The following is a 25,343-nucleotide window of genomic DNA, read 5'->3' as shown; positions in this document are numbered from 1 at the left end:
AACAAAAGCTGCCATCATCTCATGGCTATTTATCTGTGAGCTGAACTTGGGAATAAGGGAGCAACAGGCTACGGAAAAGCTAGGAAACAAGTGCTCTTCCAGTTCAGCAAGAGTTAATTTTTGGGTTTGTTAGTTCTCGATAGCCTGGAAACTAGGGATGTTCCCCCACAGTGGGGATCTGAACCAGGATCTTGCATCCCATGAGCAATCAATCCATTATGAGTGGCATCAGGCTCCCAGCCTGTTGTCCAGTGTCTGGCTTGCCCTCCTACACTTGCCCACACAATAGATCCAGAACCCCTAAAAGGAACAGTCTCTTAATTTAAACCCTCTTCTAAGCCATGTTTGGAAATGATATGGATATTCTCTGTGCAGTGGGAAAAGATGTAGCCTTTGATTCTGTTGGTATATTGGGACATCTGCTGAAAGGCAAGATGACTTTCAATGAGTAGAATCACAGGTGCCTTTTGTTCCCAGAGCTCTGCTTTGATTTGCCTGGGTGGTACTTGCGTCTGCTGTTCAGCTGTTTCTCTTTGAGGATTACTTTGCACTCGCTGACAACGAGGACCTTGCGGTAGCAGTGAGCCGGGCTTGTAGTTAGGTGAGAGCGGTGTGTGCAGAAAACGTGTCAAGACTTCTCACACGCCAGCAGCCACCAGCTTCGTTAACTCCAGTGCTGATGACAGGGTCACGTGAGACTACTGCCTCTCCCCAGCTCTTATTTTTTTTCCTCCCTTGCGGCTTGCCATGTCCCCCTGCACAGCGGGAGCATGCCTGGAGTGGCAGCTGGTGCTGGGGAAGGCCAAGGTGTGCTACTGCGGCCGGTGTCCGTAACAGGCCGGCCAAGATGCGAGCTGTGGATCAGCCTGCAGTGGTGTGTGGACCCGTCCCAGTCTAACTGCAGTCCCCAGCTACAGTCTCGTTTGCCTGGGAGGAGGCAGAGGGAATGGTTTAGTGCTTCAGGCAGTGTTTCAAGTCCAGTTTGAGCTGGGCCTTGGAGGCTTTGAAGGACTGGTGTACAGATTCACCGAGGAGAAGATGTTTTTGGTTGAGGCCTTTCGGAAAGCATGCAGGAACTCTGGAGGGCAGGTGTCTGCAGGGGGTGGAGTGGAGGGGGAAGGGGAGTTTGCAGTCACTTCTGCATTTGCTGTTGTACCGAAGTGAAAATCCTCTCTCCCTCCCTGTGCAGGAGAAGGAAAGTCTGGCTGTGCAGCCACCTCCCTCTCTTGCTAAGAAAAGCAAGGAGCTGACAGGCAGGAGCGTGCCTGAGCTGTGAGAGTGTGGGCTGATGACCAGCATTAAGGCATTGACATCTGTGTCTAACCAAGCACGGGAGCAGGAGGGATGTTTTGGCACAGCTGCAGGCTGAAGCTGTTTCCTTGGTCTAACAAGCTTTTCTGTATGTCACCCTCCTGCTGGGAAATGTTTGCTGGAGCTTTAATTTGCAAAACACTATCATCATGCCAGGGATTTTAGGGGTGTCCTGTGCAGTCTCTCGGCAGCAGCATCAGGCACAGCCTTGCTTCTGCCAAGGAGGCAGGAGTTGTTTCAGCCAGGTGTGGACTGAATGGGGAAGTTGAGGGGCTTCTCCTCTCCCCTTTGATTCAGACCACGTTCAGCGTGCATGCGCCTGATCCCTCAACGTCATCCCTGTCCTTCAGCTGGATCCAGCTGAGGCTTCAGCTCTGTGCTAGCACTGCGTTAGCAGTAGGCAAGGGCAAAGGGGTGTCAAAGCACAGGTCCTCCTGGATCTGGCTTCTTGCTGCTGGAATGTCCAGCCAAACGGTGTCTTACCTGGAGAATCAGTTTTTCAAGGCTACTAAGAATAGAAGAAAACCCTTGAAGGTGAGAGTTTTGGAATCAAAGGCCGGTTTCTAAAGCAAGCCTTGACAGTACTTTGAGTTCTTTGGGGGGGATTTATAATCCACATAAGCAGTATTATTTTCATGGATGGCGAGTGGGAGCTGTGAGCCTCGACGACAAAATGTGCAACTATGGCATTGCTGGGAAAGAATCTGCAGTTCAGTAAATGGGATACTCCCCTGAGTAGCCAGTGGTTTGGGGCACCCTTTCAGCTGTGAGGTGCAGATCCAACACCTGCTCAGCCTGTTGCTGAGGTCAAGACCAGGCTGCACGTGGGTGCACCCACGCTGCTGCTCTGTATTCCTGCTACTGTCCTTACAGCTGCAGCATGTCCTGTCTCCGGCTGGCTGTAACGCTTCCTTCTCTCTAGCTGAGAAAGGATATGCCCTCACCTCTCATCCTCTGCGTTGCTGCCCTCCTTATGCCGTGAATCCAGATGGATGGTGGGCTGGAGACTTTCCCTGCTGTTTGTTGCCAAGCCTGGGTAAGGAGGAAGTCAGCTTGGGAAAAGGCCACCAGTACTTGGGGAGCGTAAGAGCTGATTCGGAGGTGTTCCAGGAGCTCGTTAGGCACTACGTGGGAGAGGCTTCCAAAGGGAGAGAGTGCGCTAAGAGAAACTGGGTTGCTGCTGGTAGCACCCAGCGTGGTTGCTGGCTGCCCCTGGGTTGCCGCTGGTAGCACCAAGTGTGGCTGCTGGCTGCCCTGGGGTGTCAGTTTGGTAGCTCAGCCCCCAGCCCCGCTCCTCCCTGCCTCTTTGGCTCAGTCCTCTGCAAATGATGCCACCCTTCTGCAGTGCCGGTTCTTTCCTGCAAGGCAAGTTATTCGGCCCTCTCAGCTTATCGCTTCCTCTCACAATCTGCTTTTTAATGCAGCCAGATGGTCTGTGCTCGCCCACACTCCACGCAGGCACCTTCAGCTCCCTGCACTGGGATAATGCGCTCATCTGACCTGCTGGTGCTCAGGTCTGTAAGCAGCCTTTGGGAGACGTAAACATCCATGGGTTGTAGAGGATGGCAGTGGGGGGTCACCTGGGAGTGACAGTTGTCTTCAGATCTGCGCCAAGAGTCTTGCCTGGCTTTTCTGGGCAGAGGGACTCTCCGACTGCACCCCCGTGAGCTCTCTGCATGGACAAATTCCCAATGCTAAAGTTCTGGAGCCTGCTGCTGTGCTTCGGCACCTTGACCTGCCCTGTACCACTTCACCTGCAGCGCTTGGTGCCAGTCTGGGTCCCTGACGCTGGACTTCTGTCTAGTGCCACCCAGACAGCCTCTGACACAATTAGCACCACCAGCTCAGTTGTGTTCATTTCAGATTCGGGTTTATTGGAAACTTTCCGTGCATATACAGGTTTTAAAAATTACCCGATGCAACAGATAACAGTAAACTGTTTTCTTGGCATTACCCAAGTGCTCCCTGTACTGCCAAATGCTTTTGGAGAGAACTTTGCCTGTCTTGTTGTGAGGGGGAAGTCATTCCAGATTCCTGCCTTATGCTGTTGCTAAGACAAGACATGCCGTACCTTAACGGCATTACCCTGTCTGCACTGTGCTGCAGGTTAAGTTTGAACAGTGATAGGAAACTTTCATTTTAATCATGTCAGCTTTAGCTTATGTAAAAAAACAGCCTGCCTTTTTCTTGGATTTTTAGGGTGTTTTGAAGTGCTGGATCAAGCAAAAAGGCCCAGATAGACTTGCACAATACATCCTTTAATACTACAGTTAAACAGCTTAGAAAATGTTTAAATGACAAGAAGATAGAGGTTTATAAACTTGGAATTGCTGCTTGCCACCAGAATCAAAGCGCAGTGCTTGTGAGCTGGCCAGTGCTGTGAACTAGGCAGTCCCTTGAAAAAGAATCCAGGTTTTAGGTTGTTCATACACGATGCTGTGATCTGGATTGTTAGCAAATATGATCTGCATAAATAGCTCTTCCCTCTCCTCCTCCCATCCAAACTCTCCTGGCACAGTTAGCTAGAACCTGTTCTCTGGGTGGCCAAGTTCACAGTGGTGGTTAGGGGTCAGCTGACAGTCGGGTCTGTTTGCTCTCTGATCAGGCTGTCACCCTACAGAGTGCTGGCAACAGAAAAGCACCAGGTGACTGCTTAAGGAAAAACAGGTGCAGTTCAGTCCTGTGCTTCCTGTGATGGAGGAGGATTTGTGTCAGTGCTGCAGCTCTGCGTGTGGAAACGGTCTTGGCCCGAAACACGCTCTGTGCTAGGGTTTGGTTACCTAGGCCGTGCTGCCACCAGCCAAGACACTCGTACGGAGACTTCACACGAGGAGGACCTTGTGGGGAATAACCCCCTGGAGTGCAAAACAAAACCATCAGAGAAGTTTTCATATATGCTTCGTTTACGACAGCAGCGACCCCAGGGAGCTTCCTTTGGCTGTGAGACCGTTTGCACTGGACAGGACTTCCCCTTGGGTTTGTTTCAGTCAGCAGGAAGACAGCACTGAACAGCATCAGTCTTTCTGTCCCCTTTCCCAGTCTCCTTTGACTCTCTTCTGTCACGTTTGGAAGTTGGGGAGAATTTCAGCTACTCTCCTGCGGAGCTGGTTTCTCCTTTCCTCCCTCTCTCTTTCCTTTTTCATCAGTAATGGGTACTGCCTCCACGCCTTGAACGCATTCAGTGTGAGTCTCCTTAAAAAACATTGGGGACAGAAGGAACAAAGTGACGTTTATATAACAACAGGTAATCAAAAGATTAGTTCCATTTGAGGGGGGAACTCCCCTATAACAGCTGCGGGATTTGTCCTTTCTGCTGCTAGTCTGGACTGTGACATGTTAAATATCTACATGCAGATCACTCCATTAATATGTCAATCACGCGAGGGAAAAATAACACATTGCCCTTCTCTATTCCTCTCCCTCCAGAATTTTGCTCCTCCCCCCGACAGGATTCATTAGCTGGTGTTTGCTTAGCACTCTGAAGATGAAAGATGTTTCTTGAAGAATAAACAGAGTCTCTGAAAGCAGTTTCTTCAGGAAAAATGCAGGGTCCTTTGGTCCTGACCAACTGCTTGTGAGCGCAGGCAGCTGGGCTCTTAATTCTTACCTGATTTTAATCACCCCACCAAAGGTGCCTTGCCTTGGGTTCCCATAGGGGCCATAGGGAGCAACGGTCCTGTCTAAAGAATAGTTTGCTATGCCAAGGTCTGAACTGCCCTTGGCCAGTCGCTGGGGGAAGAGAGAATGAGGAATGTCAGGTGATTATGCTCCTAATATGAGACCATACATAGAATGAATCTAGTCTCTTCCCGGGTCTGAATTTTCCCTGGTTCCTTCAGTTTGATGGCTTGTTGGGTTAAATTGTGCTCTGTTCTGATCTTACTGACACAGCAAGCTAGAACAGGTTTGCTCTACCATGCAAGAGGTGAATTTAATTTAATTTATTCCTCCGAGGTGCTGCAGATCCTGTTCGGGCTATGCACAGGCGCAGCCTATTCGTGACTCCATGCAGCTGGCATGCTTTCATGATGAGGTACGTGAACACGCTTCTGTTTTCTGCTGAACTTTGACAATAGTTTTTTTCTTCCTGTTACAATGCATGGCTAGTGCAGTTACGGGACAGTAAGTGAACTGGCTGCATCCAGCTCCAGTCATGATGGGTTGAACTGTCCCCTGCAGTTCTCACTGTCAAGCCAGGTTGACAATGGCATAAAGGGAGAGCTTCCTTAAGCAGAGTTTCTAGTTGATCACCTTTGGATTTGTGAACTAAATCATCTGCTGTGGACAAAGCAGTACAGTGTAATTCCTGCACAATCATTTGGCTTGCTATAATTGTACTTAAAAGATTTTCCTCAGGCAGCTTTTAGCAGAAGCTGCCTGGCTGGATCTGCTAATCAGCTTAGAAAGTTTCAGCTACTTACCTGCTTTCACTGTATTCTCTTTCAGCAGGTTTGAAAGTCCTGCGAAAGTTACTACTGCGTTTCATTTTCCAGGCTACATGGAAAATTCTTACCAGAAACCTCTGCTGATGTTGTCTGTACATATCACAGAAACAAAATACCAGCAGTAAAGAACCTGTTTCACATGTTCTTGGGGAGCTGACAATTGATATGTCAAAACTGGTCTCTAAAATAATAATCTGTAAGTTATATGAAACCTAAGTAAAAAGAACTGCTGGCAAGGGAGCGCACTTACTTGTTACTGTGTTCAGTAGCAATCTTTAGCTTCTCCCATAAGGTACATTTTTCTTCCATGATCAGATCAAACCATGCCCAGAAGTACTTCCTCATGAGGCAGGCTGCATGGAGGGCACTCGCTCTCTCCTCCAGACTGGAGAGATAATCCTTGTACTAGGGAAGAAGCACAGAGAAAGAGGAGAAAAATGGTTTCTTTCTCCCATCCCCCAGCCCAATAAACCAGAAACAGAGCAGCAGCGCTGAGACTGTAGCAGTGAAGGGTAATGGGGACAGGAGTGGAGGAAAATCAGCAGGGAGCAGGGTGAGAGTGCAAAGGTGGAGGAGGAGGATGGAAAGCGGTGAGCTGCAAGGTCTCTGAAGAAGGGAAAGACGTTGCTGGAATGGGGACAGTGCAACTCAGCAAAGGCTGGGCTGCAAGCGTATGAAGCGGCACTCCAGCGAGGGGGAAGCGTGGCAGCAGTAGCTTGCTCGGTATCGTTTCTCTGCTGTGGTGCAGGCAAACCTTTAGCCAGTTCCTGAAGCCCCGTCGCAGCAGCATGCAGGAATAGAAGTCCTCAGCCTGAGCCGCTTTCTCTGTGAGGCTCCTCTGGGTGTCCTGGAGCCAAGACACCAGGCACTTCCTCTGCAGGCCCAAGCAGTGGTGCCTTTGTGCCGTCTGAGTAAAGACAGCAGAGACAGCAGCTAGTGACTGCAACTAGCGATTACATAAACATAAAGCTACAGGAAACCGGGTACGCGAGAAAATCACCTCAGCTTTTTGGGCCCCTCAAAATGCAGATGTCTGACAGCTTGAATAACTTACAGGATAGGTTCCCCCAAGGAGGGATCAGCATAAGGAACAAGACAAGTTTCTATCAGGCTACTGCTGTGTCACTTCCAGAGAACAGCCTTTTGAATTAATTAGATGCTCAGTTTAACCTGTTGTGAATGAAGCAGACGCATGGCCCGTAACGGTTTAGTCCAGCCCCGTCCATAACGCTGGCCAGCAGGGTGGACTTTCGGAGCAGCTGCTATCCCTCTACTCCTTCCCAGCCGGAGGCCTATGTGCATTTGCTCGAGTGCTGTAAGTAGCTGCAGTTCCAGTGACTTAAATGGAAGTTTGCCAGCTTAGCCCTGGGCTCTGGCTGAATCTTCAGGATACGGCAAGTGGTATTAGTCCACCCCTGACAAGGCATGCCAGCTCAGTCATGTACAAAAATGTTTTCATTAGCAATATTCACGTGTCAAGGTCTCAGAAGCTACCGCTTGCTATTCTGTGCTGAAGATATGGCCAGGCTAGAGCAGATCACTGGATTACCACCTGTGGGTGTCCTACATCTAGCAGCAGCCAACGCTGCACCAGCAGCAACTCCAGAGAGAGGGAAAAGCCTAGTGATACGCTGGGGTTAACTGCCAGAACTACAGTGGCTTGGCAGCATCTTACTGATTGGCTTTGCTGTGGAGCAAGAGAACAGGCTCACGTCATATAACTTCAATTTATTTTTTTGGCTGTATCACACTAAACTAACTCCCACTGTGTTATTGGCATCAAATCACGTGGCAGTACTGCAGACAAGTGGAGGCTAATAAAAGATGACTTCTCATTAGATTGAAATTCGTTCCTTTCTCTGTCCTTTTGGTTCCTGTTTAATCAGCTACAAATAAGGATGACAACTTTGTGGCTTTTTGATGACCTTTCATGATTATTGTCAGATGGGCTGATTTAAAGAGCTAATACAGGTCAGGATGTGCAGGGAGAATTTCTGCTTTTTCCATCTCTACCTTGCTTAAGAGCCTATTAAGGCTTCTGCTAAGTGCTGCATCCATGCTTTTTCCCTTCCTCCCATGGCACCAGTCCTTTCCTCTCCTCAGCACTTACCACCAGGTTTTCCTTGGCTTGCTCCCTCAACCTTTTCCATGGCACCATTCCCAGTTTTCTGAGCAGGACCTTCTCATAGTGATCTCTGGCCTTTTTCTGGAGCTGCTGCTCTTTCTCCAGCATCCTCTGCTTCTCCAGCTCTTTCTACAATACAAAGAGCAGTAGTTTTGATTCACTCTGGGTAAAAAGGATGTTAAGCAATACCAATGGATTATCACACTGGAGCTGGAGGTCCTGACCTGACAGGGAATGGGGATCTGCATCTTTAGCAGTGCAGACCAGACATGACCCTGTGTACTAGAACCTGTGGTAGAAAGCGGAGCAAATGGTCTTGAAAATTCTCATGGAAGATGATGGTATTTCTGGACATTTCCTTGGGCCATGTATGAGCACGTGGCCTTCCCTCAGCACTGCAGTTTGGTGTTACTGTAGCAGATACATAGTCTGTGGCTACCACCAGTGCTGACACAGCAGGAACCCCCTCTTCATGGGGCTTCATCATGTGGGGAGGGGAGCTTTGAGGAGGGCAGCTTTCTATGTTTATAAAACTAGACTGAAAACATGTCCAGAAATGATTCTGAGTTTACACATGGACGCTACCTCTTAGTCTAGCCTAAATAGTGGGTGTTATGTAACTGTACAATATTACTTTTGGCTGAGACTCAGGGATGAAGGTCAAACATCCTAAAACGCTCAGTCCAAGTAGAGCAGTAGTCGTAGGTCAGATTCCTGTAGGATTTCAAGTGCGCTATTTGGGTTATCAGGACAGCTCATTTCCAAGTAACAATAATGAAGTGGGACTGTTCTTAGGCTAGCTCCTAGGAGAGGAAGCTTCTATCCTTCAGGTGGAATGTTGCCCCCAGTCTAACTGTCAGGCTTGTTTACTTTTAAATTGTGTGTTTGTGACTGGTATCATTGTGTATACTGGAGCGGGGATACAAGTGGAAGGAGCAGTCTGAAAGCAGGCTGAGCATGCTGCCAGTGTGGGGGGCTTATGCGGCTGTACCTCAGCAGTGAAGGCCCACCAGCTGGGCCCTCTAGTCCTGCTGATGAGACAGATAATATATACTTCATAACACGTTCAGCCCACGGCTCTTCCTCTAATATTGCCAAAAAGGGGGAAGGTGGTGAGTGGATATAGCGGCTCTGCTCTACTAGTGAAGACCTTCAGCTCACATTGGTCTGAGTGAGTGCTAGCGGGTAACGGCTCCGCTTCCCTATCCCTGCTAAAGGGGGGGAAACAGGTGAGGTGTTTGGTCACCAGCTTCTGCTGCCTTCTCTCCTCCCGTCGTTTTTCCTGCTGAGCTTTCTTTTCCTCGGCCTCTTTCCTCTGTCGTGCTTCCTCTTCAGCCTTCAGCTGGGCCTTGAAATGGAGAAAATGGAGAAAGGTAAAATTTAATTTGGTGCAAGTGACCTTTTCAGAGAACACAGACCTCTAAGCTTTCCCAGTATTCCTCTAGTACAGACCAGCACCTGAAGCTTCAGAAGGAAACAGACTTTGTCACATACATACTAGACATGATCTGTGTTGGACAGTGAACCGTGGAAGGGAGAGGAAGAAGGGACTGTTTTTTCTATTACATCTATCTGTCTATCTATCTTTGCCCTAACTTACAGTATTTGCCCACTACTCCTCTAAAAAATTTAAGCCATACACGTTATTCATCGATAACCTGATAGCTGAAGTCATTTCAGAAGCCCTGGGCTCTGCTCTGAAGTTTTACTTCTCCATGCAGAGCAGCATTACAGGTACCCAAACATTTCTTTCTCCAAACACTGAAGGTACTTCGGTACTGGCCATACTTGGCAAAATATACTTCTCTGAATGTTTATCTACTCCCCTTGCAAACCCCGCTCTATTTTCATTTCACAAAGCTTTCACTCTCAATGTATGTATCAAAGGCCTAAAACCCACAGGAACCATAATGCATGATTATTATGACTGTGCTTCCTGATTTCTACAACTGTGGCAACTGCAGGTGAGGAAAACTAACCTGGTGCTTGTCTGTCCACTCTGTGGTTAGCGTTCTCTAGAGCTCATTTCAGCCTCCTGTGTATGTGAGTGCACCTCTCTTGCTTGCAGAAGGAAGAAATGCTGGTTGTTTTAGGACCCCTTGTTCTGAGCTTTCTAACCTAATACAATTTACTATCAATGTTTTCAGTAATAGCTTAATGCCCTGAAGCTAAGAAGGCTCCTCTGTTAGATGTGTGTCACAGAATTTGTGTATTAACTATGCAAACATTGTCAGTATCTTCTCTCTTCAGCAGAGATTTGCTAGAAAGATGCAGGATTTTGACTGGGTGAGACTGCATGTCCTCGAACTGCACATGACCAGACAGGAAAGGCAGGGGAAGGGAAATCACCATTGGCAGGTCCAGTCGAGTAGATGTCTGCAAGCACTTCCATCCTTCCCATCCTTGGCAAAGACAAGTTACGGGGTAGGTGTTAAAAAAGTATTGGGAGTAAGGGAGGCTGCTTCCAGAATTGCAGCTGCATTAACATGAAGTGTCTGCCTGTGATACGGCACAGCTAGTGCTGTCACCATATGCAAATGCAGTATTAACTACTCCTTTTGATGTGTGCTGGACATCTGCTTTCTCACAAGCTATAAAACTCCCGTTTTATATAAAGGGCCTTTTCTTGGTCCCTAACTTTGGGGTTAAAACAGCATTTCTTGTAACTGGAATGGTGTGAAAGAGATATTTCACTTTCCATTTCCCTTACCAATTTTGCCTCTTCTCTTTGTTGCTTAGCTTCTTCTAGTTTCCTCCTCCGTTCTGCCCGCTGAGTTGCTCTCTCCTCCATAGCTATAGAAACAGAGGATGTAAGGCTTAGTGGAAACGAGCTATAGGATAATGGCAGAAGTTGGGTGAACAAGGATGACCACTTCACTCTACTGCCGGGCCCCTGTTGACCTGCAGTGGCCAGACAAAGGGACTTGCTTTCTGCTGCTTCTTATGGCTGGCAGCGTCATGAACAAGGAACCCACAAACATTTAAGAGATGACTCAGGACTACCCAATTAGATTCACTCTACCCTCCTTGGCTGACAGTCACAGCCATGAGGCTGTTATGAAAGAAGCTGTGTTCGGGGTTTTATCCTCATCTTCCCTGATTTGAGAGCTGAGGCTCAGAGGACTTGATTTGGCAGCAATTGCTAGGAGGTCTCCAGCAAGCTCCAGTTGCTTAATTATAGGGCAATTACATGATGGAAAGCATCCCCGCCACAGTGACACAGAGGTACTTGGTCCCACTAGTGAGAAACTGCTGCTTGATGCTTCTTTTGGGAGATAAACTGCAATGTGGTGATCTTGTTGGCTATCAGCAAAGGTGTTACAGTGCTGAGGGGACCACACAGAACATGCAGTGGAGTTGAGAACCCATGCTTGCTGCTTCTGAAGCTGCAAACAAGGCACAGGCTAGAGCAACTGATAACTGGGGGGGCTTCAGTGTGTTGACCACAGTAGGTTTCCTCAGATTCTTTTCTCCTCTCAGCTGTCGCAGGATTCTCTGTCAAGGGAAAATCATCCAGCAATACCTTATTCACTGCGGGTTTTTTTGATCTTCAAAAAAAAGCACTTGAGTGCTCTGAAAATATGCTCACTGTCTCTAAGGCATACAGTTCAGGCAAATCAGAGTTGAGTGATGGCTTAGACTAGGTAGCATCAGAGCTGAACACAGTGATCCCAAAACTGTTAAAACATCACAATGATCATATTCCAGACAATCAGGACCACCCCCTAGTTGATACGGAAGAACGTGACCTAGGGATATAACAGAACCCGAACTTAATTTACTGCTTGAAAAGGTTGTACTGCATGTTTAACACATATATGCTGTTCCAGTGTGGGCACGGGGGGGAGATATCTCACAGAAGGCAGGGATCCTGAGCTCCTTCCCCAGCCTAGCTACTGTTATCTCACAAAACCTTGGGTAGGCACTTAGTTCCCTTTGAAATCTCAATACCTCTGTCAAAGTTAGATGAAAATGTCTGGTCAGTTTAAGTGTTACTTGGATGTACGATGATGGGAATGAGACTGACAGCAAAAAAACCCTGTAGAGCTTCTCTCTCCAAGTCCTGTCACACCAGAAACAATCACAAGTGTTAGCCACCACTGCGTACTAAGCACTGACTTGAGAGGCTTGCAGTGGCCCGGGTTTTACAGATGCCTGACTTGGGCATGAAGACAGATCCCCCTCTCACAGCGCTGGTCAGGCTGGGAAAGAGGGCTGAGTTTTATTTGCATGCTGTCATCAACCAGTAAGGCTGAGGCAAATAAAGGGAAAAGTTCTCAGACAAGCCGTTGAGAGAAGTGGTCTGGAATGGTCTTTGCTATCTAGAACGATACCTTTCAGTATGGGATGAGGTGAGATCAGCTGGCTGGAGGGCTTCCTGCTTTGCATCACTGCCCTGGTGTTTGCTGGCTTATGAGAAACAGGTGGACTATGAAAAGAAAAAAGAAACTCATCAATGAATGCGGTCAAATGATGCTTCACACCTACCACCTATTGTTGAGGAACAGGCCTTGTAATTTCTATTCCCCATTGTGCTGCATTTTCATTCTGAATCCCTGATACACCTTTCTTCTGCTTGAAATGGGATTAATGATGCATCCTTGCAAAGGAGTCAAGTACCCAGGGCTGCTGCATGTTCTGAAATACTGAGGATGACACTTTCTTTTTTCCTAACCACATAAATCCCTGCTGCTACTACATGTGACACTCTAGTGTTGCTGTTTCTAAGTGGATCCTGTATGGATCACATGGTGTCAAGCCATTGCAAAAAGGGAGGATGGAGAACTGTGGCCAGCCTGATACTACCCTTGAGGCTAAGTCACAGGTGAGAGAAGAGCAAATAATGCTAGCGTGGCTGAAGTGCGCCCGCCAAATTCTGCCTCAGCTTGAGTAGGAATGAGACATGCTGACTAATTGAGCCTGCTTTATCGAGGGCATATGCCTCAAACGGGTTGTATTCTTGCACCTGGATTGTTCTTCCGTCTTCGGTTTTTCCTCCCTGATTTGTGAAGCAGAGTTGTTAAGCAGCTGGGTTACAGCCGTGCCTTGTGCTGACTCTTCTTTAACTCTGCTCAGCCTCTGATCTTCCTGCAGTTCAAGGATCAGCTCTTGCTGTTTCTGAAGCTGCTGCCTCTGCTCCTCAATCAGACATTGCTGGAAGTCATGACAGTGTTCAAAACTGCTACCATAAGCAGGAGCTGGCTTTGGACCAGGTGCCTGAAACTGCTGGGGGAGAGCGGCTGTTTGATTCCTGTACACAGCCTGGTCCTGGGCACTCAGGGCTGCACATTTTACAGTCATCTCCCAGGCAAATTTGGGTTTTCTGTGGGAATGAGATGTGTGAGCAGCATCCCAATGAGAGTTGTCTCTGGTCTGATCAGGTTCTTTCTGTGTGAGTCCAGTTTCACTTGGCTAGGGGGAAAAAAAAGAAATAAGGAAAACTTGGCATGGATTAGAATGAAGTACCCTTCTGCCCTTCCTACGCAGTAAGTATTTCTTTAATGCAGATCTGGTGAGGTGCCTGAGAAGTAGGGTAATCTCAGCTATGCAGTCTTTATCCAGTTCCTAGCCACAGCAGAGGGGCCCTGTTATGCACAAAGTAACAGGTTGTGGGAAAAGACTGTTAGGGAGCTGTGTGCCATTTCACTGGGAGGAAGAAATCCTGATCAGGCAAGAGCTCTGGCAGGAATATATCCTGACTATTTTGTTAGGGAGCACAGCTCAGGACAGCTCATTTCTCAGGGGTTATCTCATTATTCAGGGATTAGCACTGTCCCTTTTGGACTGTGTTGTCCCCACTCAGAACTCAGATGGAGAATAAAAGAAAAAAATGTTGAAGTGATCTACATGGCTGATCCCTTTTCAGGTGGAAGAGAAGTGTACAAGGTGCTGCTTCCTCGTGCCTCTTCTCCAGCTTTGATAAGTATTACCATGAAACTGGTGCACAGTGCAGAATGAAGCTGTACCTTTTCTGACACATGGTTTTTCTCTGAAGAAGCATCAGATGTAAGATCTGCTTTCTGATTCCTAGGTCAAACCCCAAATTCAGTCTCATCCTTCCAGCACAAATTTTACCAGTGCATCAGAAGAAAAACATGGGCCTAGTAGGATGATACAAGCACTGCAGGAAATCAACTTTTGCTGACACTTAAGCAAACTAAAAGGTTGACCTGTAATATGTGTGTGTGAGCTCTCATGCTGGGATTGGGATACTGCTGTGGTACAGGTTTTATAGACAGAAAGGAAGGGCAGGCTCTGACCTGATAAATGACAATTTAAGGAAGCCAGCTCTGATTCTCCTCTCCCACCTCCTTGTGATGCACATTATCTGAAACAGCCACTGACAACTTTTTTCCCCCATGCTTAAAAGCCAGAGAGCTGCACTGGCATGACAAAATCTCTTGTCACGCAGTCAAGCATTATTCATTCTAAGTCTAAGCAGGCATCAAAGATGTAACTAATCTCTCAGCAAAAGCGATCTGGGGTGGGATGCTCATTGCGACTCACAGTGCATGAAGGGTTGTTCTTTGTCATTATTAGAGATTATTTTTAAAACGCATCCATCGTCCTTCACTTTTGCCTCTGATTTTTAAAGACTTCCCTCCTGAACAGTTGCAGGCAGTTATGTGGGGGTCACCCTGGGAAAGAAGCTTTTCTCTGTACTCTTGATTTCAGACTGCACAAAAGAAGTACTTTGTAAGAGTACTGAAATGCCAATAGACAAAAAACAAAATGGGAAGGATTTACCTTGTCTTGCTGCAAATCTTGATGATGGTTTACTTCTGCTGTCCCAGGCTTGTTAACCTCCAGTGGCCTGTCCAGACCACCCTGCCCCAGTGACACTGCCTCCAGCAGCTGTGCCATCTTTCTCTTCATCTTCTCCCTCTGGATCTGCAGCTCTTGCTTTTCTGTCTCTGCTCGGCTCCAGCGCTGCCACGCCAGAAAGCAGCAGCGCAAAAGCCGTCGCCGGTTATGCTCCACAGACAGTTGTTTTTTCCTGAATGAGAAAGCACTTGTGTTACGATAGGAGTGAGACTTCTGCAGGCTTGCCTGAAACAATTGCAGCAAGTACAGCAGACCAGGCTATGGCATGAGGCCCCATAATTTCCTGAGTCTCTTTTTGTGGCCTAACTCTGAGGCACTCCAAAGCTGTACAGTTTCTCCAAGGAGGAGTGGGAGGGCAGAAAGGATGCCCATTGTTTTGAAGTAAGTTTCCCTAGTTCACATTTTGCAATTTCCTGTGTCATCTGTAGGATAGGTCTGAAAGAGGAAGTTCCCTTGCCAGCTGCACAGGGGGAAGTGGCAGTGCCTCACCACACAACCTGCCAGACACCTGCAAGAGCAAAATTTTCTCTGGCTGATAGGTAGTTCATCCAACAGCCTCCTTAATGAAAGACACTGGCCAAAATGATCTCTGCTGTACTGCTACTGAAATAGGAAATAACTATATTAATCAGGAATAAATATGGCACCTCGTATTCTCTGGGGTCCAGAGCAAGCCAGGGTGAGATTGCCAGGAAAGATACCTACAGAGCGAGTGAGATGCAGGCTTGTTGCAAAGTGCTAAAGCTCTTGTTTATCTCTGTCCTCCTTTTCATCTGTGCCCCAGCGTCTCTGGCAGACTACAGGCCAGTGTAGCAGTTTTCTCAGAAAGCTACCGTTTTCCCCCTGCTGGCTAACTGGCAACCCCCTTTTACGGTCCCTGATCGCTGCTGTGCCCAAGTACTACTGCAGTAGGAAGAGTGCCACAGTGTAGGGTCACTACCTGTTTTGATCTCGGAGATGAGCTTCCAATTGCTGTGTCTCCTGCTCTACTTTCTGGGCCCAGGTATATTTTCTCCAAGCTCGCAGGGCCTTCAACTGGCATTTCCAGTCAGCAAAGGCTCTGGCTTTTCCCATTTTAATTCTGTGCTCCAGAACGACTTTCAGCCAAGCAGAGAAATGTCGCTGCATGCACTGCATGGGAGAGTTTCAGAAAACCAATGAGAAGGTACAGCCCGTCACACAAATGCTGATCTTCTCAACCCTTCCCCTTATTTGACTTTCCTTTTTGAGATTCTTTTTAGTATCCCCACTTTCAACAATTACATTGAGGGTAAAAAACCCAGTGCAGAGCATGTACAGGTCTTCTACAAGAAGCAGAAAGGGACTAGAAGGATAACATCACGGGGCTTTATGCTTTTGAATGAAATGCACTTAGTTCACCAAGTATAAAGGAATAAAATGGGTGAGGATCATAGAAGTTCTAGAGAGGAAAGTAATTTCAAAACCTAGAAAATGTCTTTAAGATGCTACGGTTACAAACACTTCTAAGAACAGTTCACAAATATCTCCCATGGGCCACTTGTTTTTTGGTGTGCTTTTTTCTAACTTAGACAAAAATTAAGATACTTCCCAGCATGAATTTATGACACAACCTAAGCTCACCCTTGTTCCAGCATGAAGCCAAACCTTTCCCCTGTTGTGTAATTAGACTCGCTGCCTCTGGGAGTGATTTACATTGTACAGAACAGCAATTTGCTATCTAATCTACCCCACGATTCTAGCCCTGTCACTGCAACACTGTTCATTTTGATCCTCCTAGTGGGTCAACTCACAGGACTCAGCTGTTCCCCTTTGTCGTAATGCCTTGTTTTAATTGCATTCCTCTTACTCACTGAAATCTCCAAATGGAGACTTACAAAACGGACAAAATGTCAATGCATTAGCCGTTTCTTTCTGCTTTAGGAAAATAATCAGAGTGTCACTATTGCTTAGCTCAGCTAAGCCCTGGCTTCTCACATTATGCCAGTCCTAAATTGTTCTGTGGTTTCATTCAGGCTTATCTTCATAGCTTAAATTGGGCTGGAGAGAGGTTGTGTACGGCTAAACAGTAGGCAAGCTCAAATCCAGCAGACGGGCAGATGAAGTCAGCCATGGGGAGAATCACCATAAAAGCTGTGGGACTCTTCTATAAAAGAAATTCTAGATGTAGATAAGTAGGTGTTAATGATGATTGATCTATTAATTAAAACCATTACCTGATGGGTGGCATTCATACCTGCACTCAGGGAAATTTATTCCCTTTGCTGAAACTGCCCATATAAAATTAATTCAGTACAAAAACATTGCTCTTTAATTGCAAGTATTTGATACAATTAGGTATTTAACCCAGAGCTGGCCATGGTAACAGGATAATGGGAGTAAAAGAAATAGGTTCCTACTAGAAATTACTAAAGTCTGCATGCTTGCCTCGAAAGAGCTGTTGCAATATCACAGAATATCCTACTGTCCCCAGTGGGAGTGGATCCCTGAGGAACCCATTACTGTGGATGTGCTGGCATACTTCAGTTCTGGGAGACCCACTTCAAAATTCATTCCAGGCCTCAGCACTTCCCTTTCCTTCTCCCTGCTCCTGCACCAGGATCTGCAAGGCAATCTTTAAAATATCTTCCCATGCACACAATAAGGTCTTCTCAGGACCTTTTGTGCCACTTCCCCCTTTTTACTTTCTTCCTCAAGGGAAAATAAATCTTGCTCCACTGCCTCCTCTGTGCATCTGCCTATTTCTCAAATGCAGAAGCCTCTATGTTCACAGCTGTCCTGAGCGCCACATCTTTTCCACAATTCTAAGTGAAACTCCCACTGAGTACACTTGAGGCACAGACACACTGGGGATGGAGGCTCAAGATTTCTCGCTCCTAGTCTTACAAGATCATTTTTGCCCTGCTCTTCTGCTTTCCTGGTATCAGAAGGACAGCTTGGAAGGAGTAAAAAAATTCTGATAACCAGGACTTTTTACTTCAGTTTTGCAAATGTTAGCTGAGGGCAGGTAACTCGGTCTCAGACAAAGAGGGGTGATGCTCACTCTTTGCTTATTGGTGTGAATCTTGCGCAACAGCTCCTGAGCCTTTCTCTGTTTCTCCTCTCCTTGCTCCTCCTCCTTCGGGACCAGGAGTGGTGATGCAGTAATAGATACCTCCTGCATTGACAACTTCTGACTTTTTTCTTGTCTCTTCCCCTCCCTGGAAAATGAACAAACATACAGATCTAATACAACGAGGAAAGTATTGTAGCTCAGATTCCACTCTCTTTTTGGCCAATCCTAAGAGAACCACCCCTGCAGCTTCGAAAGCTGCTGATTATTTAACTCAGCCTTCTTAGAAAACAGCCTCTGTCATGGTTTAAAAAGTCTGGAGTGTTTCCAAAATGTAGCATGCAGAAGAAAACTGTAAGATTTCAACAAAGCACTTGCATTAGAAGATTTAGGATCTCAGGGCTGCCTAAGCAAATAAACGGCATCCCTACGAGTCACATCTCTGTCAATTCAAGCTCAGCAGAAGCAAAAATAATGTCTCTGCAGAATCCTCAGCAAAAACGCTGTTTATTCTCATAACAGAGGAAGTATTGTAAGTGCTGGGGAGGGGAGGACAGGGAGGGAAGGGGAGAGAGGGAGTATGTGTGCTGGCTTTCATGCTGCATTACACACTACCAAGGCTTGATGCAGCCACAAAGCTGATGGAAGGAATGCATGGTGGTGCAAACACGCTCCTACTTTGTGATTCAGTACGGTAATGGCTGAAAGGAAGGCTAATGGTACCTCTAGCCCATCTTCCCACTAATGATAAACGGCCATTGACAAAGAAATAAAAGTTTTTGGGAGAGTCTGAAGACAGAGCAACAACAGATGTTTCCTTTGGGACCACCACTCCTCTTACATTTAGCCAAAGGAGCTGATAAGCGTTCTTCATACGGTTATTTCCATGCCCCCCTCTCCCTCTTACGTTCTCCGTGCTTCTGCCATAGTGTGCCTCTTCTCAGCCATTTCCTTTCGCAGCTTCACCATTTCCCTCTGGATCTCCTCCTCCTCCTTCTTGGCCTTCAGGGCCTTCCTTCTGTCCTCCTCCTGTGCTTGGAGCCTGGCCTCAGACAGAGCTAATCTCTTCAGAGACTTTTCTTGTCTCTGAAGCTCTAATGCCTTCTGACGCTTCATTCGGTTTTCTTTCACCTGGGAAGGAGGAAATCAGCAAAAGTCAAAGCAGATACCAAAGGCTGAAGAATTTGAGGTTCACTGTACACTGACAGGGTGGGTTACAAGCCACCTTTCACATGAAGCAAGCAACCCTATCTATAGCTGGCACTGACTGGGCAGGTTCTGTTCTCAGACCAGCAAAAAAGTTCCATTCAAGAGAGTGAGGTTAAACAAGTGTTACTCAGAACTCAGACTGCCATGGCAGCTTTTCCTGTCAGTCTTCAGAAAGGGGGGAAAACCTTAACAGACGTAGTGAAAGTTGACTGTGCAAGCTACTGTAATAGCTAATGTGCACGCAGAAATTCAGCTAAACTGTGGAAGAGTATCTTCAGGTGTTTGCCTCCAAGTCAGATATTATTGCAGGTTGGGAGAGAATACAGGGGAAGTATCACTGAGCATTTACTGTAATCCTATAATCCTTCATCTTACTCCTTTTAACTGTGCTGCCTTGCCTGCTCGCACCTGCTTGTGTCTGAGCTCCATGATTATTCGTGGATCTGCAAGTTTTTTCTTTTCCTTGATGTCTTCAAGTCTAAGGTCTTCCACTATCCCACCATTCACAACTTCACTCTGCAAAAGATGCTGTAGGTATTCTTGGACAGAAAAACTTTCCGTTTCATGTTCCAGATAGCGGCACAAGTCTGAAATGAGGAATTCAGATTATCTCAGGCTAGTCTGAAATGAATAAACCCCTCTGTCTCAGATCACAAAGCCTAACACAATTAAAGGGATCATTTTCCCAGACTGTGAATGCATTTATCATGGAAGTGGACACACTGACTGCACTCCATTTATCCCCAAAGAGTCTTAATCAGTCTCCCATTGAACACACTAAAGCAGTAACAGCATTTCAACCATTTTTTACTGCCTTGCCTCTGAGCATCTCAAATGGCTGTATAAATTTGACAGGCCTCACAAATACCTATACACAAAAGAAATATGATTTCTCTTTTACAAAGGGAGACATCGAATGTTTATGAGGCACATTTGTGCAGCCCTACGGCAAGCCGCTGTAAGAGCTAGGGCAGAAAAATCATCACCTCTGATCTTGTTTCTACTGAGCCTGTTACCCTGGCCTCAAAGCAACTTTTATCTCTCAGTATGACAAGCCATGAGACCTGGCTCCCTTTCCCAGCACATCCTCACAAAGGATGTCAGGAACTCCTTTGTTGTGCTCTCACCATCAAACTGCTCATGCTTCAGAGGGGCTGCAGAAGGCTTTTCCAAGAGGATAGAGTCAACTTCCTCTTCTCCATCACTCATCGGCTCCAGTTGCAGTTTGGACTTCATCCAGTTACTGAGCAGCTGCTGGGCTATCATGAGGAAAAAGACCAATGACTTCACTTGCTTAAAAAATATATAGGTAAGTGTAAACTAGCAAGACTCGATCCGTGGAATAGTTCTATCACATGCTGGGAAGGCTGTCTAAAATGACTGAAAGCTGATCTGCAACAGCAAATGGAATAAGGCTAACAGTTCTGTTCTCATCTTCTCGATCAATAAAAGAATAGGAAGAGAAAGTGGTAAACTTTTTCCCTGTCGCGTGTACCAAATGAATTCTTTACCTCATTTTTCCTACAAGATTCTGTGGACATTTAGATCACTCGTGATTATTACAGCATTTATCAAGGAGACGGAATTCACATGAGGTAATTCATGACTCAGATAGCTTTCATATGTTTTACCACTGCACTTGCAGACACTTAGATGTTTTCCACATACAAGTCAGATGTTAAATACAAAAAGAACCAATGTTTGGACAAATGTTCATTTCACGTGTACAGGCTAACCTTTGCAAGTATCGCAGCTCCATGAACAACTGGTGAGTCTAAATTACAAGTCTGTCAGGTGGTAAGCTTCACTGGAGACTACCTGTACTCAGCATTAAGACTGCAACTACAGGAGTGCACACATGATGGATTTGGTACTCCTCAGTGAGCTCAAATGCCTAATGAACAACTCAGTATGAAGTCCTTCTATGAACTTTATTTGTATTTCCACTCTCCTGTGGAAAAACGCAAAAACTACTTTTACAGAGTTCCTACTCAAAAGCAAGGAACAGCGAACGTGGCTGCTGCCTCAGCAAACCACCTGGCCTTGCTGCATGGGTGGCCAAACTCTTCCTGAAGCCGAATGCAGGGCTGTAAACTGCACGGCATCCGGAGCAGCCCTACGAGAAGCTGGGCCATCCTGAGCTATCCATGTTGTGAGGATGGGCAAAGAGCAGGGATCTCAGCAGCCGCTGTAGTGCAAGTCATCCCCTGTAAAGGTACAGAGCCAATAAACAAGAAGAAGCAGCTGCTCCAAATCTCTATGTCTAACACAAAATGAAGATGTTCCCGTTGAGTCCTGGTATTTCTAATGCAACAAAGCCTTTTAAAAACTTCCTCGAAATGGGGTGGGTTTTTTTTAAGAAAACATAAATGTAATGTTTATTGTCCTTCAAATCACTTTTGTTCTCTTTCATAATCTCTCAGGCCAGCTCAGGAACAAGGAAATACAACTGATAACAGAAAGAAGAGAGGAAAACAGCTTATCATTTGGGGAGGAGTTACTTTTTTGACTGGGAAATGTGAGCTCCTTGTAACTTCAGCAAATGGGTTCTGGCACTTCTCTTATCGATGCCTTTCTTTACAAAGTGGACTATGTGAAGTTAAGTATTCTAATCATGGGTTCCAGATAAAAAGCTTTCAGTTGAGGTAGGAACAATCCTGAGGGATTGGTAGCTATAAAAAGGAAAACCCTAGGAGAGAAAGGCAAACAACAATAATAATGAAACACGAGGAAAGCAAGCAACTTTTCCAGCAGTTGCAAAGACAGCTCCTTTTGAGTCACTGTGCTGCATAATGCATTCAGAGAGTGCACTGTAAGCAGATATGTGTATTCCATGCTATTAGTTGAACCCTTGATGATTATAAGTGAAATACTGACTTCCTGTATTGAAGTGGATGCTCTAGAGACGTGTCTTCATTCCATTCTATAAGGCTCACTTTTGAGTCTTAAAAGAATGGTTAACTCAGTTTTTAAAATCTTGCCTCCTGTCAGCTTTTTACACTGCAGATGTACTTCTAACACTGATAGGAGATCATTTCCCCCCTTTTTTTTTAATGTACTGCAGTTTTACTTTCAAATTTCAGTAAGCGTTTGTTTCTGCAGGCATTACACTGGGAATATTTAGTTAGCTAATTAGTAAGGAAAATTTTGCATGGGAATCAAAGCAAAACCACACAATTATCTGTAGATGCGAAAGTTACACAGAGCAACTCCATTTTCACATCTGGCCCACTATCAAAAATCTGTCAGGTAATTTTACCTGGTTCCCTGTGACCCATTAACTTGTATTTGGCCATACAGTGTGTCTTCAGGAGAGGTATTCACCCTTGTCTTGACCTGAAATTGCCAGGAGACAGAGAATTTATCCTTCTCTTAGGTATGCTAGTCAAGATCTACCTTGAACTCCAGCAACTGATTCTTCTTATGCCTTTCTCCATCAGATGAAAGACATCTTACTATGAACTGACTCTTACAGTCTCAAGCCTTGCAAGAGCTTGTTCAGACCAGAACTACAATACTAGATCAAGAACAGTTCACTTTAGGCATCTTGTGGCAGGCAGTATTTCAGCTCACCTTCCTCACAGGCCTCATCATGATCTTGCAGCCGTTCCACAGTTTCCAAACTTGTCAGAGGAACACAAAGCCTCTGTGGATACCTTAACTTTTGAAGGGAAAAAGCTTCAGAGACAGCATACTCAGAGGCTTGGTCCATTCTCTTTAAATTAAAAAAAGGAAAATATTTTTAAGGATTGCTAGATATTAATTTTTAAAGTTCTTACATCCATGCTTCTCCTCCAGAAAGAGCAAACATCAGTGGGAATATCACACAAGACAGCATAGCTGTTATAAGACAGATTTCTTTTGAAACACGTTTCTCCCACTGGAGATACTGGACTTGGAAATCATTAAGTAATAATCATTAATTTGGCAATTAGTGCCAATCATAGTGATTGGAGAACACACAGGGAGAATGCAAACACCCAGCCCCTGGGAGCTGGATGGCGACTTGTTCAGCTAGTCCCCACCAACCACCATGAAATTTGTATTCAGCATTTTGTCTTAACCAGGCTGGCCACCGCGTAAACAGTCTGAGTGATTTTCTGTCCCGTATTCATCCCTCTAAGGTGTAAATGGTTCTGACATGTGACTTGTGTTTTCACATGTTAACACCTGTACCCCAGACCGCCTGCATTTCTGCAGAACTTCTTCCCTTTGCACTCGGGCAACCCGAGCGGCTGCTGCCAGAGGCCTTTGAGGCACATGCACACCCCTACCTGCCTGCGGGCAGTGGAGCATGGGGGGTGCTGTCCTGGCTTCGGCCGGGATCGAGTTAACTTCCATCTTAGTAGCTACGACAGTGCTGTGTTTTGGCTGTGATGTGAGAACAATGTTGATAACTGATAACACTGATATTTTTAGTTGTTGCTGGGTGATGTCCGTACAAAGTCAAGGGCTTTCCGGTTTCTTGGGCCCTGCCAGTGAGAGGGCTGGGTGGGGGCATAGGAAATGGGGAGGGGACACAGCCAGGACAGCTGACCCGATGATGTCATGCTAAGTATATAAACTGGGGGAAGAAGGAAGTGGGACATCTGGCATTATGGCATTTGTCTTCCCGAGTAGCCGTTACATGTGATGGAGCCCTGCTGTCCTGGGGGTGGCTGAGCACCTGCCTGCCCATGGGAAGCGGTGAATGAATTCCTTGCTTTGCTTTGCTTGCGTGCGTGGCTTTTGCTCTACCTATTAAATTGCTCTTATCTCAACCCTAAAGTTTTACATTCCTTTCCGATTCTCCTCCCGGTCCCTCTGGGTGAAGGGGAGTGAGTAACTGTGTGGTGCTTGGTTGCCAGCTGGGGTTAAACCATGACAGGTCCCAGGGAAGGAAAACAAAGGGACGTTGACCCTAGAATTCATTTTCCTTCATCTCAGGTGGTTGTAGATGCAGGCAATCGTGCTTTAGGGTAAATCTCTTGCATTACTTGCCTATACATACAAGCTGCAGTACTGCCCAACAGCAAGTCCTGTGTGTGACCCATGAGTTTTACACATAGCAACAAGGTCCCTTACTCCTGAGTTGCCGTGCAAGTTATCTCACCTTGACCCTGTGCTCCAAGTTATCAGGGTCAAAACTGGGCTGGAAATACGTTTTTTTTACAAAAAAAAAAAAATAGCGTTGCAATAACCTGTCTCCTTTTTCCGACCCAGAGCTGAACGCCGCCACCCACGGGAGCGTAGCGCAGGCTGCCTATCGCTGGCAAACCGCACGGCCGCTGCCCACCCGGCGCGCCTCTTCCCTGAGCCCGACCCTCCTCTTCCAAGTGCCCGGGATCCCGCGGGCCCGGCCCGCCCTCCCCGCGCCGCTGGGGCCGTTGGAGCCGCCGCTGGGGGCTGGCGGCGGCGCGTCCTCTCAGTGCGAGGGCCAGCCCCGACCGGCCGGCGCCCCCTAGCGCTCTCCGCGCCGCACCCGCGGCCCCTCAGGCCCCGTTACCTTCGGGCTGACCCCGGCGGTGAGGCGCCGCCAGCGGCACAGCCGGTGCCGGTGCCCCGGGATGGCCGCGACCACGCCGGGCACCTCCGCGTCCCGTCGCAGGGCGCAGCGTGCCGGGGGCGCCTTCGCCATGGCAACGCCGCTGCCCCCGCGCGAGGGGCGGCCGCTCCCGCCGGCGCGGGCTGATGACGTGGCGTGAGGCGGTTGGGGCGGGCGGGGCGCCCCGCCCCGCGCCCCGGCCCCGCCCCGCGCCCGCCGGTAGCGCGCGGCGGGGCCCGCCATGAGGGTGAAGCTGTGCGGGGCGGCCGGCGGGCGGCTGGGGGTGCTGGCGGGCCTGGGCCGGAGCGGGGCGGCCGCCCTGCCGCTGCCCGGCTGCCTGCTCTACACGCGGACCGGCTCCGCGCCCCACCTCACCCACGACACCCTGCAGGAGGTGGGCGGCGTCCCGGCCGTGGCACAGCTCGGCCTGCCCGCCCTGTGAGTACCGCGGCGCGGGGGGTGGGGGGCTCCGCGGCGCTGCAGGGGGCGGGCGGGCTGCTCGCCTTCCCGGTGCAAGGCCCCGTGTCCAGGTCGGTTGCTACCCCATCGAAGGGAGGTGGCAGGCCTGGGTGGAAAGCAGGTCAAGAGGCCTAGAGGGCGGCATCGTTTCTGAGCGTGTTTTGCCCTACCCCTCTTAGCGACCTCACAGCCATCTCCCCAGCAGAACAACCAGCTTTAGACAGAGCTAACTCTCAAAACGAGTTGGGTAAGTGGCAACTAAAAGGAAAAATTAACATCATAAAGCTTGGTAGAAGCTCTCCCCTCCCTAACTAGTGTAGTCGAGTGATGCACTAGTAATGCTCCCCAGAAGGTCACTGCGTGACTTCATGCTGTCCAGCAAGTTAGTGGCTGCTGGTCGGTGTGGGTAAAAGC

At 47.5% G+C, this 25,343-nt stretch overlaps 3 protein-coding genes across 12 annotated transcripts in view; 2 read left to right on the top strand and 1 right to left on the bottom strand.

Moving 5' to 3' along the window:
- Positions 1 to 20,066, top strand: part of ZDHHC23 (zDHHC palmitoyltransferase 23) — a 28,619-nt gene extending 8,553 nt beyond the window's left edge. Inside the window, exons 4-5 of one of the 8 annotated variants that reach the window (XM_080393646.1) lie at positions 5,275 to 5,344; positions 19,852 to 20,066. In XM_080393646.1, coding sequence (XP_080249772.1) covers positions 5,275 to 5,344; positions 19,852 to 19,872 — 91 coding nt within the window. In that variant the 3' untranslated portion in view covers positions 19,873 to 20,066. Of the gene's footprint in view, positions 1 to 5,265; positions 5,345 to 5,757; positions 6,001 to 19,851 lie in introns of those variants that run through there. The other 7 variants (XM_080393645.1, XM_080393639.1, XM_080393638.1 and 4 more) reach the window with 7 other exon arrangements.
- Positions 87 to 24,659, bottom strand: CCDC191 (coiled-coil domain containing 191). 3 transcript variants are annotated; one of them, XM_080393600.1, is made up of 16 exons: positions 24,432 to 24,659; positions 22,520 to 22,661; positions 20,074 to 20,205; positions 19,355 to 19,533; positions 18,645 to 18,868; positions 17,729 to 17,885; positions 15,647 to 15,837; positions 14,629 to 14,878; positions 12,848 to 13,293; positions 12,216 to 12,310; positions 10,592 to 10,674; positions 9,128 to 9,229; positions 7,867 to 8,010; positions 6,511 to 6,663; positions 6,007 to 6,161; positions 87 to 4,503 (listed from the first exon to the last, which is right to left on the bottom strand). In XM_080393600.1, the coding sequence occupies exons 1-16, from the start codon at positions 24,561 to 24,563 to the stop codon at positions 4,371 to 4,373; spliced, it is 2,718 nt and encodes a 905-aa protein (XP_080249726.1). In that variant the 5' UTR covers positions 24,564 to 24,659; the 3' UTR covers positions 87 to 4,370. The 3 variants fall into 3 exon arrangements, with proteins under 3 accessions (XP_080249726.1, XP_080249725.1, XP_080249727.1); XM_080393599.1 differs by having other exon boundaries at positions 12,824 to 13,293; positions 24,432 to 24,657; XM_080393601.1 differs by lacking the exon at positions 24,432 to 24,659 and adding an exon at positions 24,127 to 24,408 and having other exon boundaries at positions 12,824 to 13,293.
- Positions 24,658 to 25,343, top strand: part of QTRT2 (queuine tRNA-ribosyltransferase accessory subunit 2) — a 14,067-nt gene continuing 13,381 nt past the window's right edge. The window contains exon 1 of the mRNA XM_080393658.1: positions 24,658 to 24,908. Coding sequence (XP_080249784.1) covers positions 24,712 to 24,908 — 197 coding nt within the window. The 5' untranslated portion in view covers positions 24,658 to 24,711. The remainder of the gene's footprint in view (positions 24,909 to 25,343) is intronic.

Source organism: Falco punctatus (genome assembly GCF_963210335.1).
Source record: "Falco punctatus genome assembly, chromosome: 6".
Lineage (NCBI taxonomy): Eukaryota > Metazoa > Chordata > Aves > Falconiformes > Falconidae > Falco > Falco punctatus.
This window is presented reverse-complemented; position numbering and strand designations above follow the sequence as displayed.

Coding starts and splice junctions, on each gene's coding strand:
- CCDC191 (XM_080393599.1), bottom strand. CDS start 24,563: ATGGCGAAGGCGCCCCCGGCACGCTGCGCCCTGCGACGGGACGCGGAG. Junction 19,534..20,073: donor GAAGCATGAGCAGTTTGATG/GTGAGAGCACAA, acceptor TCCTCATTTCAG/ACTTGTGCCGCTATCTGGAA. Junction 6,664..7,866: donor AAGCCAAGGAAAACCTGGTG/GTAAGTGCTGAG, acceptor GTCTTTACTCAG/ACGGCACAAAGGCACCACTG.